General features: G+C 47.7%; 1 protein-coding gene across 4 annotated transcripts in view; it reads right to left on the reverse strand.

The window, feature by feature from the left end:
* Positions 1-253: 253 nt before the first annotated feature.
* Positions 254-19,224, reverse strand: part of GCDH (glutaryl-CoA dehydrogenase) — a 51,870-nt gene continuing 32,899 nt past the window's right edge. For all 4 annotated transcript variants that reach the window (XM_063931271.1, XM_063931272.1, XM_063931269.1 and 1 more), the window contains 9 exons: positions 6,475-6,615; positions 6,258-6,320; positions 5,914-6,084; positions 4,787-4,916; positions 4,223-4,439; positions 2,174-2,277; positions 1,769-1,894; positions 904-1,064; positions 254-804 (listed from right to left, as the gene is read on the reverse strand). In XM_063931271.1, the coding sequence (XP_063787341.1) occupies positions 731-804; positions 904-1,064; positions 1,769-1,894; positions 2,174-2,277; positions 4,223-4,439; positions 4,787-4,916; positions 5,914-6,084; positions 6,258-6,320; positions 6,475-6,615 (1,187 nt within the window). In that variant the 3' untranslated portion in view covers positions 254-730. The remainder of the gene's footprint in view (positions 805-903; positions 1,065-1,768; positions 1,895-2,173; positions 2,278-4,222; positions 4,440-4,786; positions 4,917-5,913; positions 6,085-6,257; positions 6,321-6,474; positions 6,616-19,224) is intronic.

Here is a 19,224-nt window from a genome sequence, read left to right on the forward strand (position 1 = left end):
TGTAATCACACATTACAATGTATAGTAACCGTTTACGGTTCATTCAGTTATAAGAAAAATGACAGATTGTAAAATGTGCATAGACAAGTGATGTCTGCCATCTGCAGAGAAATTAGTTGCACAGTCCGTAGTACATACGGGATCAGTACGAGATGTCGGCCATCGGGAGCCCGATAGGTGGGATCCCGCTTACGTATGTTATTTCTATTATATAGCGTGAAATATATGTATTGTTGCATGAAACAGAAGAAACTTATCTGGACAGGGAATTAAGTTTTATCTAGAAAGTAGTAAAATTAAATCAGTTACAAAGCACATGGAAAAAAAATAATGGAAATGAAGGGACAGATTGCAGTTTACCAGGAGAAATTATCGGCTGACTGCAGGGAGAGATCAGAAAGGAAGGGACGGGTTACAATTTACCAGGAGAAATTATTGGGTGACTGCAGAGAGCGAACAGAAAGGACGGGTTGCAGTTTATAAGGAGAAATTACTATGTGACTGTAGGGAACATCTGAAATTAAGTCCCTACTTCTAAATATGTCTTGTGCAACGTTTTAAAATAAAAGATAATGTAACTATTCACAGAAAAGCATTCTTTATCCCCAGCAGGATTTCCCAGTATACAACACTACTGTAGAATCTCGGAGCTCTGTCTGGAGCGTCATTAGTACATTCAGTAACCATTGCAGCACCACACTGTGTGTCTACAGGGTCTGGAGCAGAACAGTTATTTGCCCACAGTGAACGCCTGCAGTCCTGTAATCGCCCGTCCGAGGATTAATGCGTGCACGTCATGCGTACCTGCATGGAAAGAGACAATTTATATATAACCATAAGACTTTCACACAGTCCTATCCATATCCACAGCAGAACATAAACCTTGTAGATGGTTCTACTTACCCTCATACGTGTTCACGGCTTCCAGGTTCATGACATGTCTGATGATATGGTATTCGTCAGAGATTCCGTTACCTCCCAGCATATCCCGGGCCTGGCGGGCAATGTCCAGAGCTTTTCCACATGAATTCCTCTTGAGAATAGAGATCATTTCTGGAGTAGCTCTGCAAAATACAATGTTAAGTGGAGATTTAGTGGTTCACGATACGCAACGTCACGTGTACTCATAAGAAGAACCCTAGTGATGCTAATAATCAAACCATCACTTGTAAATTCCACACTTAGAGCCTGGATTTGCATGACATCTGAGGTGTTATGTTCCCTAGTGGACAAAAAACACAAGTGTATCAGCAGACTGGTACCCTGACTGAGATGATGAAAGCCCTGAAGCTTCTGGTATGCAGCTCCTACAGATACTACACTGTCTTTTTCCAGGCTGCAATTAGATGGTACGGACAAGACAGCAGCAACAAGACATGGCTCTGGGGCACTTAACAGGTCTCCGGAACCATAATGAAGGGGAACTGCATTCTATTTCATAGATGAACTAGACAAAAAAAAATAGTGTAGAAATGTCCCATATAAGTACAATACTCAGAAAAAAAATATAACATTAAATTCTTTAGTTCTGTAAACTTCACATAAAAAACCTAGGAATAAAGAAATTGATCCCTCTTTGAAAAGTGCTCTCGACGTCTCTAAAATGAAATAACTTAATGAAAATAAACCAGGCATCTATGATAACGACTGGAGGGCTTCCGCCATGTTGGTCGGGAGGACGGTTTGACAAAAGGAAAGAATATATTTGGAATACAAAATGGATCTTCATATGCTACTGATTGATGTGTTATGGTGTACTGGTACGTACTTGTCCTCATCTTTCAGACGTCCGAGTTGCAGACACGCCTGCAGACCAATGGTAATCTCTGTCAGCATGTCTGCCATCTTCTTCTGTATGAGCTGGTTCCTGGCAAGCGGCACTCCAAACTGAATCCTGCAAGACCAGAGCGAACGGTATCACAAGCCAGCCAACAGACTAATATCCCTAAAACACCTGCCCGCCTACATCTCTACATGTCTGTGCCAGCTTGTGCCCTAGATTGTGGCACTCTAGCTCATAGTTAAATGCTGGATTCCTATGTTCGGGAGAGAGCTACTTGCTGTGCCATCCTGCTTTCTTGGCCCTAGCATTATTAAAGATGATGCCTGTGCTACGCCTGGCTATGGAGAAGAGGTTTTGCTGCGTCCGTTCTCGGTCCTGCTAGTTACATACCTATCTAATGTATACTGTCGTGCTGCATGGAAACAGAACTCTGCAGCACCCAGAGCACCCCAGGAAATGCCATAGCGGGCATTATTCAGACAGCCGAAGGGTCCCTAGAAAACAAATATAACCATGATACTATATATTAGGTAGTATTTAATAAGAGGTAGCATGCACTGAGAGAGTTAAATAAGTAACATGGAGTAATAGGAGATGTTATTTGGAATAATAGGAGGAGATATAGGGAGAGGGTATATGGAGTAATAGGAGGATGTATAGGAAGAGGAGTAATAGAAGGCGGAATAGGAAGAGGTTATATGGAGTAATAGAAGGAGGAGATATAGGGAGAGGATATATGGAGTAATAGGAGGAGATATAGGGAGAGGGTATATTGAGTAATAGGAGGAGATATAGGGAGAGGGTATATTGAGTAATAGGAGGATATATATGAGAGGCTATATGGAGGGGAGGCAGTCAATTGACTGTCGGGATCTCATACTGATCCCATATGGAATAGGAGGAGATATATGGAGAGATTATATGGAGTAATAGAAGGAGATATAGGGAGAGGGTATATGGAGTAATAGGCAGAGGGTATATGGAGTAATAAGAGGACATATAGGAAGAGGGTAATATGGATTAATAGGAGGAGATATAGGGAGAGGGTATATGGAGTAATAGGAGGAGATATAGGGAGAGGGTATATGGCGTAATAGGAGAAGATATAGGGAGAGGGTATATGGAGTAATAGGAGGAGATAGAGGGAGAGATTATGTGGAGTAATAGGAGGAGATATAGGGAGAGGGTATATGGAGTAATAGGAGGAGATATAGGGAGAGAGATATGGAGTAATAGGAGGAGATATAGGGAGAGGGTATATGGCGTAATAGGAGAAGATATAGGGAGAGGGTATATGGAGTAATAGGAGGAGATAGAGGGAGAGGGTATATGGCGTAATAGGAGAAGATATAGGGAGAGGGTATATGGAGTAATAGGAGGAGATAGAGGGAGAGATTATGTGGAGTAATAGGAGGAGATATAGGGAGAGGGTATATGGAGTAATAGGAGGAGATATAGGGAGAGAGATATGGAGTAATAGGAGGAGATATAGGGAGAGGGTATATGGCGTAATAGGAGAAGATATAGGGAGAGGGTATATGGAGTAATAGGAGGAGATATAGGGAGAGAGATATGGAGTAATAGGAGGAGATATAGGGAGAGGGTATATGGCGTAATAGGAGAAGATATAGGGAGAGGGTATATGGAGTAATAGGAGGAGATATAGGGAGAGGGTATATGGCGTAATAGGAGAAGATATAGGGAGAGGGTATATGGAGTAATAGGAGGAGATAGAGGGAGAGATTATGTGGAGTAATAGGAGGAGATATAGGGAGAGGGTATATGGAGTAATAGGAGGAGATATAGGGAGAGAGATATGGAGTAATAGGAGGAGATATAGGGAGAGGGTATATGGCGTAATAGGAGAAGATATAGGGAGAGGGTATATGGAGTAATAGGAGGAGATATAGGGAGAGGGTATATGGCGTAATAGGAGAAGATATAGGGAGAGGGTATATGGAGTAATAGGAGGAGATAGAGGGAGAGATTATGTGGAGTAATAGGAGGAGATATAGGGAGAGGGTATATGGAGTAATAGGAGGAGATATAGGGAGAGAGATATGGAGTAATAGGAGGAGATATAGGGAGAGGGTATATGGCGTAATAGGAGAAGATATAGGGAGAGGGTATATGGAGTAATAGGAGGAGATATAGGGAGAGAGATATGGAGTAATAGGAGGAGATATAGGGAGAGAGATATGGAGTAATAGGAGGAGATATAGGGAGAGGGTATATGGAGTAATAGGAGGAGATAGAGGGAGAGATTATGTGGAGTAATAGGAGGAGATATAGGGAGAGGGTATATGGAGTAATAGGAGGAGATATAGGGAGAGGGAATATGGAGAGATATAAAAAGAGGTCTTCTAGTGTAATAGGAGGAGTTATATTGAATTACACGACTGATTTACTTTGAACTTATAGACAGATAATGAATCTCACCCCCATTCCTGACACATGGGGAAGCAGATTTTCTTCTGGAATTTCCACATCTTCCATCAGGATCATTCCGGTGGCAGAAGCCCGTAGAGAGAACTTTCCCTCTATTTTGGGGGTTGACAGACCCTTGGTTCCTCTCTCTATCAAAAAACCCCGGACTTTGCCATCTTCACACACCGCCCAAACTACACAGAGGTCGGCAATGGGTGAGTTTGTGATCCTATATTGAAGTGGCACAACGTACGATAATGATGTCACATGTTACTACGAAGACTTCAAAGCTATTATACGGTTTAAATATGACCATGTTTAATTAACATACAATGTCAAACCCTTAGTATAACTAGAATGCAGCATGGTAACTGTTGGTGGATACTTGGAATTGCCCATAGTTGATCATAGTTGTGTACGATCAGCCACGGAGCATGTGCAGTGATACAAGTCACATTATCTGTCCGTAAAACGGACAGATCATCCCCTATATGCCTGCTATTGACACTGGCCATGCAGATGCAATCTGTCTAGTCTAATTATATTGTCTTGCCGATACTGCAGAGATGATCGTACCAAGTTTTGGATCCGTTGAGTGTGTAGGTTTTGCTGGTTGGGTTATGTCGAGCTCTTGTTTCCATTCCAGCAGGGTCACTGCCATGATTTGGTTCTGTGAGACCGAAACATCCCAGCAGCTCTCCTCTTGCTGCAGTGAAAAGCCCACATGTTAATAAAGCAACAGTGCTAGCTGCTTGCTCATATATATTACTATGGTGGAGACGTATCAAGCCTTGGAGAGGGGTTTGATACATCTCTCCCTAGAGCACGAAATATATAAGCAGTACATACACTGCTACACAGGTCACAGCTCAGTACAGACACTATACGCCATGAGAGGCATACACACAGGTGACAGGTGTACTCACTGCAGCCACAACTACACCTATGAGAGGTATACACAGTACATACACTACAAAAGTTACATATAAACTCAGTACAGACGTCGCTACACAGAGACATGTATACACAGTACAGACGTCGCTACACAGAGACATGTATACACAGTACAGACGTCGCTACACAGAGACATGTATACACAGTACAGACGTCGCTACACAGAGACATGTATACACAGTACAGACGTCGCTACACAGAGACATGTATACACAGTACAGACGTCGCTACACAGAGACATGTATACACAGTACAGACGTCGCTACAGAGACATGTATACACAGTACAGACGCCGCTACATCGTGACATGTATACACAGTACAGACGTCGCTACACAGAGACATGTATACACAGTACAGACGTCGCTACAGAGACATGTATACACAGTACAGACGCCGCTACATCGTGACATGTATACACAGTACAGACGTCGCTACACAGAGACATGTATACACAGTACAGAGACGTCGCTACACAGAGACATGTATACACAGTACAGACGCCGCTACACAGAGACATGTATACACAGTATAGAGGCCGCTACACAGAGACAAGTATACAAAGTAAAGACGCCACTACACCGTGACATGTATACACAGCAAAGATGTCACTACACCTTGACATCTATACACAATAAAGACACCGCTACGCGGTGACATGTATACACAGTACAGACACCACTACACAATAATGCATATTCCGTTTAGGAACAGCACTACATCCAGACAGGTGAATACAATGTGACCTACCTAGTCCTGGCAGGTATTTTTGCTTTTGTTCCTCTGACCCATAGGCATATATTGGATGCATTACCAGTGAGGACTGAACACTCATCACGGAGCGATAGCTGCTGTCCACCCTCTCCACCTCTCTCGCCAGCAGCCCATACGCCACATAGGACGTCCCGGCACAGCCGTAACCTGGACGGGCAGTAGAGACAAGATTTAAGCATTTTATTTGAAGAAGGATTTGGATAAGACTCCCATTAGCTAAAACCCATATTTTTATTTAATGTTATACAATAATTCACTAGTAATCCCTGTGCCCCCTAGTGGATGAAAGAGAAAATTCACTAGTTATAATGTTGCGTTACCTTTAATTGTAGATCCCAGGACACCAAGCTCTCCCATCTCCGATATAATCGCCCTGTCAAATACTAAAGACAAAATTGACAGCAATGATGAAGGCAAAGGATTCAGTCTGATGCCCATTAATGGGTAAGAGGGTGGCACAGAACGGGGGAGTCCTAGCATGAACCACATTCCAGTGCAAGGCTAACAGGTACATCGCAGGGTGAGGACATATCTAACCTTCATGGCGATTAGCCATGGTAATCCGTGGCATCAGTTTCTCCTGGCAGTACGACCGGAAGCTGTCTCGTATCATGAGCTCGTCCTCCGTCAATTGGGCATCAAGACACAAAGCATCTCGCCAATCAAACTGCACCCGGGCTGATGAAACAAATCATACTTACACTAACATATATGTAGGATTCACATATGTAAAGAGATGATAAGAGCCTGACATAAGACCACAGAATTACTGAACAAGGTGAAGTGTGTTATGTCCGTAACTACACTGAGGGTCTGCTCCTCGTTTTAGGGTTTACTCACAAATAGGGAAGTTAATCTCGGGCCATTTTTTCAATCCCAGGTATCGGGATAGAAAAATGGCCAATCCCGGGATTCCCGCCCCCTCGCCCCACCCCGCCCATATAACTCACCATATACCGGGGGCGGGCGGGAGGGGAACATCCTGTGAACGCTGCTGGCGGCTCCCACCAGCAGCTGACAGCGCAGCATGATCTCCCACGCTGCGCTGGGGACCTGGAAGGAGGAAGCCGGGCAGCGTCTGAGTGTCCTGTGGACGCTCAACGCTGATCCCTCAATCCCCGGGATTGGAGCTTCCAATCCCGGGATTGAATCCCGGCCATTTTTGGGCCTAAATCCCGGGATCCCGCCGATCCCGGGATTAGCCACCCTACTCACAAATGGGCAAGGTGCATGGAATGGGTATTTAATTTTCTCTTACATCCTAGAGGATGCTGGGGTCCACATTAGTACCATGGGGTATAGATGGGTCCACTAGGAGCCATTGGCACTTTAAGAGTTTAAGAGTGTGGGCTGGCTCCTCCCTCTATGCTTCTCCTACCAGACCCAGTTTAGAAAATGCGCCCGGAGGAGCCGGTCACAGCTAGGGGAGCTCTACAGAGTTTCTCTAGTAAAGTTATTTTTTAGAGTTTATTCTTTTACAGGGATGCTGCTGTCAACAGCTTCCCTGCTTCGTGGGACTAAGGGGGGGAGATGTGTCCACACTGCGGGGTATGAGCCACTATCTCTGCTGACAGGACACTGAGCTCCTGAGGGGATCGAACATTTCCCGCCACAGTGGATCGCTCACCCTGGCAGCATGCCGCCACACCTTTACAGAGCCAGAAGATCAGTGGCGAGTTAGTCACCGGCCCCCTTGCAAGCGGGGAGCTGGTGTGAAGATGGCGGCAACGGGGTCAGGAGCGCAGTACTAACTGCGCTCCGGTGTTCAGCAGTACATAGTGCGGCGCTGTAAGGTGCGCCCTGAGCCAGCGCCTACACCCTACACTGACCTCCAAGCCTGTCAGGGTCCCAGGATCGCTGCCAGCATAATTCCTCAGGCCAGTATAATCTCCAGAAGAGCGGGAAGACAGCGCCATTAAGGGGGCGGAGCTTCTCCTCAGAGCAGACCCAGCAGCGTTCAGCGCCATTTTCCTGCCTGCAGAAGGGCCGTCAGTGAGAGCTGTTCCTCCAATTCAACTCCAGCTGTCTCTTACGGTACCAGGGGGTTGTAGAAGGGAAGGGGGGGGGGGGGGCAGGGGGAGGCGGTGTACAGACCGTGTAACCTATTAAGGTACACAGTCAGCGCTGGTTGGGGGTCTCCCTATACCTTAGAAGCGCTGTGTGTGGGTTGGCTCCAATCTCTGTCTCTCTCTTGCCATTCTTGGGGGTGAAACCCTGTCTGTCCTCGTGTGTGTGTGTGTGTGTGTGTGTGTGTGTGTGTGTGTGTGTGTGTGTGTGTGTGTGTGTGTGTGTGTGTGTGTGTATATATATATATATAGAGTGTCTGTGGTCTACATTAAGCTATGTCCAGGGACTCTGTGTCATATGCTGCTGAGGATATGTCCTCTCAGGATAATCCCATTCCATGTAATCAGGATTGCACTGTTTTAGCACAGATACCAGCAAGGGAGCCTGAATGGTTATCCTCTATTAAATCTATGATTTCTCAGATTTCTACTAGGGTTGCACAGAATGAATCTGACACTCAGGTTTTACAGAACTCTATGGCAGTTTGGTCCGGTTCTGTTACCTCAGGGCCCCCCACTGTATGTTCCCACAAACGTGCTCTTGCACAAATTATGCAAGATGACACGGATACCGATTCTGACACTGCAGACGGTGATGGGAATGTGTTGCGTGGGGCAGCATTTCTTGCAAAAGCGGCGCAGTTGATGATAGAGGCCATTACAGATGTGTTGAATGTTACTGATACAACACCTGAGCAGGTTGAGGAGGCTTATTTCACTGAAAATAAGAAAGCCTCGCTAACCTTCCGTGCGTCAAAGGAATTAAATGATATATTTGAGAAATCACGGGAAAACCCAGAGAAAAAATTCCAGATCCCTAGAAGGATTCTGGTGGCTTTCCTCTTCCCTGAGGAGGATAGGAAAAAATGGGAAAACCCGCCCATAGTTGACGCGTCTGTATCCAGACTCTCAAAAAAGGTGGTTTTACCTGTTCCAGGATGTACCGCCTTAAAAGAGCCGGCTGATCTCAAAACTGATACTACGCTCAAATCCATATACACGGCTTCAGGGGCGATACTACGTCCCACTATTGCCAGTGCATGGATTTCCAAAGCTATAGTAAAGTGGTCAGGCACGTTACTTGAGGATTTGGATACAATGGATAAAAGTGATGTTGAATTGTTTTTATGTAACATTCAGAATTCTGCAGGATTTATGGTGGAATCCATGAAAGACCTGGGTTCCATGGCTGCAGGGATATCTTCCATGTTTGTCTCAGCTCGTAGGGGACTTTGGCTACGCCAGTGGTCTGCCGACGCGGAATCCAGGAGAGGTGTGGAGACCCTACCCTACACAAGTCAGGCTCTGTTTGGGGAAGCGTTGGATGCGTGGATTTCCACGGCTACAGCGGGTAAGTCTCCTTTTCTTCCCTCAGCTGCACCTGCCACGAAGAAACCCTTTTCTTCAGCTGCCAAGCCAAGAAAGGCCAAACCGTCCAACACCTTCTTTAGGGGAGGTCGGCCAAAATCCAAGAAACCTGCTTCAGATACGCCAAAGTCCTCAGCATCTCGGTGGACCGCGCGGCCTGGAAGTGGGGCCGGTGGGGGCAAGACTCAGGCATTTCAGTCACGTCTTGGTGTTGTCCGGCCTGGATCCCTGGGTGCAAGATATTGTGTCCCAGGGGTACAGGCTGGAATTTCAAGATCTCCCTCCTCACCGTTTCTTCAAATCAGGCTTGCCAGCTTTGCTGGCAGACAGGGATAGGATACAGGAAGCCATCCAGAAGTTGGTGGATGACAGGATATTGTACCAGTCCCACCCCATATGCAAAACAAAGGTTACTATTTGAACCTTTTTGTGGTACTGAAACCGGATGGTTCGGTCAGACCCATTCTGAATTTAAAATTGCTAAACCCCTTCCTGAGGGAGTTCAAGTTCAAAATGGAGTCTCTAAGGGCGATGATATCAGGTCTGGAAGAGGGGGAATTCCTGGTGTCCCTAGATATCAAGGATGCGTACCTCCACATTCCGATTTGGCTGCCGCATCAAGCTTATCTCCAATTCGCACTGTTGGACTGTCATTTCCAATTCCAGGCCCTGCCATTCGGCCTCTCCACAGCACCGAGGGTATTCACCAAGGTGATGGCAGAGATGATGGTTCTCCTCCGCAGACAGGGGGTGAACATAATTCCATATCTGGACGATTTGCTGATAAAGGCATCGTCCAAGGAGAAGTTGTTACAGTCCATTGTTCTCACGACCCATCTACTCAGAGAACATGGTTGTATCCTGAATCTTCCAAAATCACATTTGGAACCAACCAGGAGGTTGTCCTTTCTGGGAATGATCCTTGACACGGAAGTGCAGAGGGTGTTTCTTCCAAAGTAAAAAGCATTAGTATCACCAACAATGGTCCGGGATGTCCTGAAGCCAGCCCGGGTGTCGGTTCATCAGTGCATTCGCCTTCTGGGAAGATGGTGGCCTCTTACGTGGCTCTGCAGTACGGAGGTTTCATGCTCGGGCCTTCCAGCTGGATCTTCTGGACAAGTGGTCGGGATCTCATCTTCACATGCACCAGAGAATACGTCTGTCGCCAAAGGCCAGGATTTCACTCCTCTGGTGGCTACAATTATCTCATCTTCTGGAGGGCCGCAGGTTCGGGATTCAGGACTGGATCCTTCTGACCACGGATGCAAGTCTCCGGGGCTGGGGCGCAGCCTCTCAAGGGGAAACTTTCCAAGGAAGGTGGTCAAGTCTGGAAGCCGGCCTGCCGATAAACATTCTGGAACTAAGAGCCGTCCACAATGGTCTTCTCCAAGCAGCCCATCTCCTAAGAAATCGGCCCATTCAAGTGCAGTCGGACAATGTAACGACAGTGGCTTACATAAACAGGGCGGAATGAAGAGCAGAGCTGCAATGTCAGAGGTAACAAGAATCAACTTCTGGGCAGAAAAACACGCGTTGGTGCTGTCAGCAATCTTCATTCCGGGAGTGGACAACTGGGAAGCGGACTTCCTCAGCAGACACGATCTCCATCCAGGGGAGTGGGGTCTCCATCCAGAGGTGTTCAAGGAGATAACAGATCTTTGGGGTGTACCCCAAATAGACATGATGGCCTCTCGTCTCAACAAGAAGCTTCGGCGATATTGTTCCTGGTCGAGAGACCAGCAAGAAGTGGACGCCCTAGTGACTCCGTGGGTATTCCAGTCGGTGTACGCATTTCCACCACTTCCACTCATTCCAAGAGTTCTAAAGCTCATAAGGAGATCAAGAATTCAAGCGACCCTCATTGCTCCAGACTGGCCAAGAAAGATTTGGTGAGCGGATCTTCTGGATCTACTGCTAGAAGAGCCAAGGCCTCTTCCTCTTCGGGAGGACCTGCTAAAAGCAGGTGCCGTTTGCCTATCAAGACTTACCACGGCTACATTTGACGGCATGGAGGTTGAACGCCAGATACTAGCTCGGAAGGACGTTCCGAACAAGGTTATTCCTACCCTGATACAGGCTAGGAAAGGAGTAACGTCTAAACATTACCATCGTATTTGGAAAAAATATGTATCTTGGTGTGAGTCCAAGACGTTTCCTACGGTGGAGTTTCAACTGGGACGGTTTCTCCTCTTCCTGCAAGCAGGTGTGGATATGGGCCTAAGGTTAGGATCCGTGAAGGTCCAGATTCCGGCTCTATCCATTTTCTTCCAGAAACAATTGGCTGCCCTCCCTGAGGTTCAGACTTTTTTGAAGGGAGTTCTGCACATCCAACCTCCCTTTGTACCGCCTACGGCGACATGGAATCTTAACGTGGTGTTGCAGTTCCTTCAGTCGGACTGGTTTGAGCCTCTACAGGAGGTTGAGGTCAAGTTTCTCACGTGGAAGGCTGTCACTTTGTTGGCGTCTGCTAGACGTGTGTCGGAGTTGGTTGCTTTGTCATGTAAAAGCCCCTATTTGATCTTCCATGAAGACGGAGCTGAGCTCCGTACACGTCAGCAGTTTCTTCCGAAGGTTGTGTCGGCATTTCTATTGTGGTGCCAATTGTGGTGCCAACCTATTGTGGTGCCAGTTGCCTATTGTGGTGCCAGTTGCACCAACCTATTGTGGTGCCAGTTGCGACTGACTCCTCAATTTCATCAAAGTCCTTAGATGTTGTAAGGGCTCTAAAGATCTATGTGAGGAGGACTGCTCGTCACAGAAAATCGGACTCTCTATTTGTCCTGTATGATCCCAAGAAAATTGGGTGTCCTGCTTCTAAGCAGACGATCTCTCGCTGGATCAGGTTCACTATCCAGCACGTGTATTCTACGGCAGGATTGCCGTGTCCTACGTCTGTTAAAGCCCACTCTACTCGTAAGGTGGGGTCTTCCTGGGCAATTGCCCGGGGTGTCTCGGCTTTACAACTCTGCCGAGCGGCTACTTGGTCTGGGTCTAACACGTTTACAAAGTTCTACAAGTTCGATACTTTGGCCTCTGAGGACCTTAAGTTTGGTCAATCAGTTCTGCAGAAGCCTCCGCGCTCTCACTTCCGTTCTGGGAGCTTTGGTACATCCCCATGGTACTAATGTGGACCCCAGCATCCTCTAGGATGTAAGAAAAAAAATAAGATTTTAAACCTACCGGTAAATCTATTTCTCCTAGTCCGTAGAGGATGCTGGGGACTCCGTAAGGACCATGGGGTATAGGCCCTCATTCCGAGTTGTTCGCTCGGTATTTTTCATCGCATCGCAGTGAAAATCCGCTTAGTACGCATGCGCAATGTTCGCACTGCGACTGCGCCAAGTAACTTTACTATGATGAAAGTATTTTTACTCACGGCTTTTTCTTCGCTCCGGCGATCGTAATGTGATTGACAGGAAATGGGTGTTACTGGGCGGAAACACGGCGTTTCAGGGGCGTGTGGCTGAAAACGCTACCGTTTCCGGAAAAAACGCAGGAGTGGCCGGGGAAACGGTGGGAGTGCCTGGGCGAACGCTGGGTGTGTTTGTGACGTCAACCAGGAACGACAAGCACTGAAATGATCGCACAGGCAGAGTAAGTCTGGAGCTACTCTGAAACTGCTAAGTAGTTAGTAATCGCAATATTGCGAATACTTCGGTCGCAATTTTAAGAAGCTAAGATTCACTCCCAGTAGGCGGCGGCTTAGCGTGTGTAACTCTGCTAAAATCGCCTTGCGACCGATCAACTCGGAATGAGGGCCATAGACGGGCTCCGCAGGAGATAGGGCACCTAAAAAGAACTTTGACTATGGGTGTGCACTGGCTCCTCCCTCTATGCCCCTCCTCCAGACCTCAGTTAGAGAACTGTGCCCAGAGGAGATGGACAATACAAGGCAGGATTTAACAATCCAAGGGCAAGATTCATACCAGCCCACACCAATCATACCATGTAACCTGGATCATACATAACCAGTTAACCATATGAACAACAACAGTAACGGTCCAAAACCGATTTCAACTGTAACATAACCCTTATGTAAGCAACAACTATATACAAGTCTTGCAGAGTTTCCGTACTGGGACGGGCGCCCAGCATCCTCTACGGACTAGGAGAAATAGATTTACCGGTAGGTTTAAAATCTTATTTTCTCTTACATCCTAGAGGATGCTGGGGACTCCGTAAGGACCATGGGGTTTATACCAAAGCATCCAATCGGGCGGGAGAGTGCGTATGACTCTGCAGCACCGACTGAGCAAACGCTAGGTCCTCATCAGCCAGGGTATCAAACTTGTAGAATTTAGCAAAAGTGTTTGACCCCGACCAAGTCGCCGCTCGGCAAAGTTGTAATGCCGAGACGCCTCGGGCAGCCGCCCAAGAAGAGCCCACCTTCCTACTGGAATGGGCCTTAACCGAATTTGGTACCGGCAATCCAGCCGTAGAGTGAGCCTGCTGAATCGTATTACAGATCCAGCGAGCAATAGTCTGCTTCGAAGCAGGTGCGCCAATCTTATTGGCCGCATACAGGACAAACTGGGCCTCTGTTTTCCTAATTCTAGCCGTCCTGGCTACATAAATCTTTAAGGCCCTGACTACGTCCAGGGATCTGGAATCCTCCAGGTCACTTGTAGCCACAGGCACCACAATAGGTTGATTCACATGGAATGAAGAAACCACCTTAGGCAAAAATTGCGGACGTGTCCTCAATTCAGCTCGATCCACATGAAAAATCAAGTAAGGGCTTTTGTGTGACAAAGCCGCCAATTCTGATACTCGCCTTGCCGATGCCAAGGCCAACAACATGACCACCTTCCAAGTAAGAAATTTCAACTCAACCTTGTTAAGCGGTTCAAACCAGTGTGATTTTAGAAACTGCAACACCACGTTGAGGTCCCACGGTGCCGCTGGAGGCACAAAAGGAGGCTGGATGTGTAGCACTCCCTTTACAAACGTCTGGACTTCTGGAAGAGAAGCCAATTCCTTCTGAAAGAAAATCGAGAGGGCCGAAATCTGAACCTTAACAGAGCCTAATTTCAGGCCCATATCCACTCCTGTCAGTAGGAAGTGGAGAAAACGACCCAGATGAAAATCTTCCGTAGGTGCATTCTTGGTCTCACACCAAGACACATACTTTCGCCAGATACGGTGATAATGCTTAACCGTCACCTCCTTCCTAGCCTTTATTAAAGTAGGGATGACCTCTTCCGGAATCCCCTTTTTCGCTAGGATTCGGCGTTCAACCGCCATGCCGTCAAACGTAACCGCGGTAAGTCCTGAAATACACAGGGCCCCTGTTGCAACAGGTCTTCCCTCTGAGGAAGAGGCCAGGGATCTCCTGTGAGCATCTCTTGTAGATCTGAGTACCAGGCCCTTCGAGGCCAGTCTGGGACGAATATCGTCTGTACTCTTCTTTGCCTTATGATCCTCAACACTTTTGTGATGAGAGGAAGAGGAGGAAACACGTAGACCGATTTGAACACCCACGGTGTTATCAGAGCGTCTACTGCCACTGCCTGAGGGTCCCAAGACCTGGCACAATACCTCCGAAGCTTTTTGTTGAGGCGTGACGCCATCATGTCTATTTGAGGAGTTCCCCAAAGACGTGTTACGTCTGCAAAGACTTCTTGATGAAGTCCCCACTGTCCTGGATGGAGATCGTGTCTGCTGAGGAAGTCTGCTTCCCAGTTGTCCACTCCCGGAATGAAGACAGCCGACAGAGCGCTTACATGATTTTCCGCCCAGCGAAGAATCCTGGTGGTTTCCGCCATCGCGACTCTGCTTTTTGTCCCGCCTTGGCGGTTCACATGAGCCCCTGCTGTGACATTGTCTGATTGAATCAGAACCGGTAGGTTTCGAAGAAGACTCTCCGCTTGTCGAAGACCGTTGTAAATGGCCCTGAGTTCCAACACATTGATGTGTAGACAGGACTCCTGGTCTGACCAAAGTCCCTGAAAGTTTTTTCCCTGTGTGACCGCTCCCCATCCTCGGAGGCTCGCGTCCGTGGTAACCAGGATCCAGTCCTGAATCCCGAACCTGCGACCCTCCAGCAGGTGAGCACTTTGCAACTACCACAGGAGAGACACTCTGGCCCCTGGGGACAGAGTTATTTTCCGATGTAAGTGCAGATGGGACCCGGACCACTTGTCCAGAAGGTCCCATTGAAAAGTCCTTGCATGGAACCTTCCGAAGGGAATGGCCTCGTAGGCCGCCACCATATTTCCCAGAACTCGAGTGCATTGGTGAACTGACACCCTTTTCGGTTTTAGCAGGTCTCTGACTATGTTCTGGATGTCCTGGGCTTTCTCTATTGGGAGGAAGACCTTCATTTGTTCCGTATCCAGTATCATACCTAGGAACGGTAGTCGAGTTGTCGGAATCAACTGTGACTTCGGTAGATTTAGAATCCAACCATGTTGCTGGAGCACTCTCAGAGAGAGTGCCACACTGCTCAGCAATTTCCCCTTGATCTCGCTTTTATCAGGAGATCGTCCAAGTATGGGATAATTGTGACTCCATGCTTGCGCAGGACCACCATCATTTCCACCATTATCTTGGTGAAAATCCTCGGGGCCGTGGAAAGTCCAAACGGCAACGTCTGAAATTGGTAATGACAATCCTGTACAGCGAATCTCAGGTATTCCTGATGTGGGGCATATATGGGGACATGAAGGTACGCATCCTTTATGTCCAGACACACCATAAACTCCCACTCCTCCATGTTGGCTATTATCGCTCTGAGTGATTCCATTTTGAATTTGAATCTTTTTATGTACAGGTTTAGGGATTTCAGATTCAAAATAGGTCTGACCGAACCGTCCGGTTTCGGGACCACAAATAGGGTTGAGTAGTAACCTCTTCCCTGCTGGTGCAGGGGAACCTTGATTATCACTTGCTGTATACACAGCGTTTGAATTGCAGCTAACACTACATCTCTTTCCGATGTGGAAGCTGGTAGGGCCGATTTGACAAATCGGTGCGGGGGCACCTCGTCGAATTCCAGTTTGTACCCCTGGGAAACTATTTCCAACACCCAGGGATTCAGGTCTGATCTGACCCAGGCCTGACTGAATAGTCGAAGACGTGCCCCCACCGGTGCGGACTCCCTCAGGGGAGCCCCAGCGTCATGCTGTGGGTTTTGGAGCAGCCGGGGAGGACTTTTGTTCCTGGGCACCTGCCGAAGCAGGTGCTCTTTTGCCTCTGCCCTTACCTCTGGCGAGGAAAGAGGATTCCCGACCTCTTTTGGACTTGTGCGACCGAAAGGACTGCATCTGATAGGGTGTTACTTTCTTTTGCTGTTGGGGAATATATGGTAAAAAATTTGATTTACCTGCTGTAGCTGTGGAAACCAGGTCCGTCAGCCCATCCCCAAACAATACATCACCCTTATAGGGTAGTACTTCCATATGTTTTTTGGAATCCGCATCACCCGTCCATTGGCGAGTCCATAAGGATCTTCTCGCTGAGATAGACATGGCATTGGCCCTAGAAGCCAGCAATCCAATGTCCCTTTGAGCATCCCTCATAAATAAGACTGCGTCTTTTATATGGGCTAGAGTTAAGAATATAGTATCCTTATCCATATTATCAAATTGATCTGTCAGCTCATCTGTCCAAGCTGCAATTGCGCTACACACCCATGCCGACGCAATTGTCGGTCTTAGCACAGCCCCCGTATGAGAATAAATACACTTTAAGGTAGTTTCTTGCCTGCGATCTGCAGGGTCCTTAAGGGCTGCTGTGTCAGGAGACGGTAGCGCCACTTTCTTGGACAAGCGCGTCAGGGCCTTGTCCACAGTGGGGGATGATTCCCAAATCTCCCTGTCCTGCTTAGGGAAGGGGTATGCCATATAAATTCTTTTGGGGATCTGCGGTCTCTTTTCCGGAGTCTCCCAAGCTTTTCCAAAGAACTAATTTAATTCATGAGATGTGGGAAAATTAATAATCTGTTTCTTTTCCTTTAACATGTGTACCCTTGTGTCGGGGACCGAGGGTTCATCCTCAATATGCAACACATCCCTTATTGCCACAATCATACACTGAATGGTTTTAGTCACCCTAGGGTGCAATTTTACTTCGTCATAGTCGACACTGGAATCAGAATCCGTGTCGGTAGTAGTGTCTTGTGTTAAGGGACGCTTTTGAGACCCCGACGGGCCCTGTGAGTCGGTCCAATCCGAGGATTGACCCCCTGATGTCCCCCCTAATTCAGCCTTATCAAGCCTTTTATGTAAAGATGCCACACTTGCATTCAACATATGCCACATGTCCATCCAATCCGGAGTCGGCACAACCGACGGGGACACCACTCATTTGCTCCACCGCCTCCTTGGAGAAGCCTTCCGCCTCAGCCATGTCGACACACACGTACCGACACCCCACACACACAGGGATTAACCTATAAGGGGACAAAACCCCAACCAGGCCCTTAGGAGAGACAGAGAGAGAGTATGCCAGCACACACCAGCGCTTAAAAACACTGGAATATATATCAGATAGCGCTTTTTATATATATAGCCTTAATTCCCACTCACTGCGTTCCAAAGTGCCCCCCTCCTCTTTTTTCCAGCCTGTGAAGGTTCAGCAGGGGAGAGATCAGGGAGCCAGCTTTTCCTCATGCAGTTTCTGTGGAGAAAATGGCGCTGGTTAGTGCTGAGGATCAAGCCCCGCCCACCCGACGGCGGGCTTCGGTCCCAGTAAACTTATATAAAAAATGGCGGGGGATTTGTGGATTTACTGTGCCACAGCCTAATCCTGCTTATATTGCCACAAAATGAGGAATATTGCTGCCCAGGGCGCCCCCCCCTGCGCCCTGCACCCTTCAGTGCCTGCTTGTGTGTGAGTACTGGGAGCAATGGCGCGCAGCTTACCGCTGCGCGCTTACCTCATGAAGATCTGATGTCTTCTGCCGCCTGATGTCTTCTTGCCTTCTCATACTCACCTGGCTTCTATCTTCGGCATCTGTGAGGAGGACGGCGGCGCGGCTCCGGGACGAACCCCAGGTGAGACCTGTGTTCCGACTCCCTCTGAAGCTAATGGTGTCCAGTAGCCTTAGAAACAGTGCCCAACTTAACAAGCCAGCCCTGCTTCTCTCTCCCCAGTCCCACGATGCAGGGAGCCTGTTGCCATCAGGACTCCCTGAAAATAAAAAACCTAACAAAATTCTTTAAAACAGAAAACTCTGGAGAGCTCTCTGCATTGTACCCTTTCTCCTCTGGGCACAAGATCTAACGGAGGTCTGGAGGAGGAGCATAGAGGGAGGAGCCAGTGCACACCCATAGTCAAAGTTCTTTTTAGGTGCCCTATCTCCTGCGGAGCCAGTCTATGGTCCTTACGGAGTCCCCAGCATCCTCTAGGACGTAAGAGAAATAGGATTTTAATTACCTACTGGTAAATCCTTTTCTCGTAGTCCGTAGAGGATGCTGGGTGCCCTCCCAGCGCTTTGTTTTCCTGCAGTGGTTATCTGGTTCAGTACAACTTTGTTTTTAGTGGAGTACTGCATTGTTACTTGGTAAGTAATGTTTCAGAGGCTGCCGAGTTTCAAGCTAGTTAGCTTGATGTGCCTTGTATGTGTGAGCTGGTATGAATCTCGCCACTATCTGTGTGTAATCCTTCTCTCGAAGATGTCCGTCTCCTCGGGCGCAGTTTCTAGACTGAGTCTGGTAGGAGGGGCATAGAGGGAGTAGTCAGCCCACACTCTCAAACTCTTAAAGTGCCAATGGCTCCTAGTGGACCCGTCTATACCCCATGGTACTAATGTGGACCCCAGCATCCTCTACGGACTGCGAGAAAAGGATTTACCGGTAGGTAATTAAAATCCTATTATTAACTACAACACCTGGACTATGTACATGTACAA

This window comes from Pseudophryne corroboree, chromosome 6, assembly GCF_028390025.1.
Source record: "Pseudophryne corroboree isolate aPseCor3 chromosome 6, aPseCor3.hap2, whole genome shotgun sequence".
Taxonomy (NCBI): Eukaryota; Metazoa; Chordata; class Amphibia; order Anura; family Myobatrachidae; genus Pseudophryne; species Pseudophryne corroboree.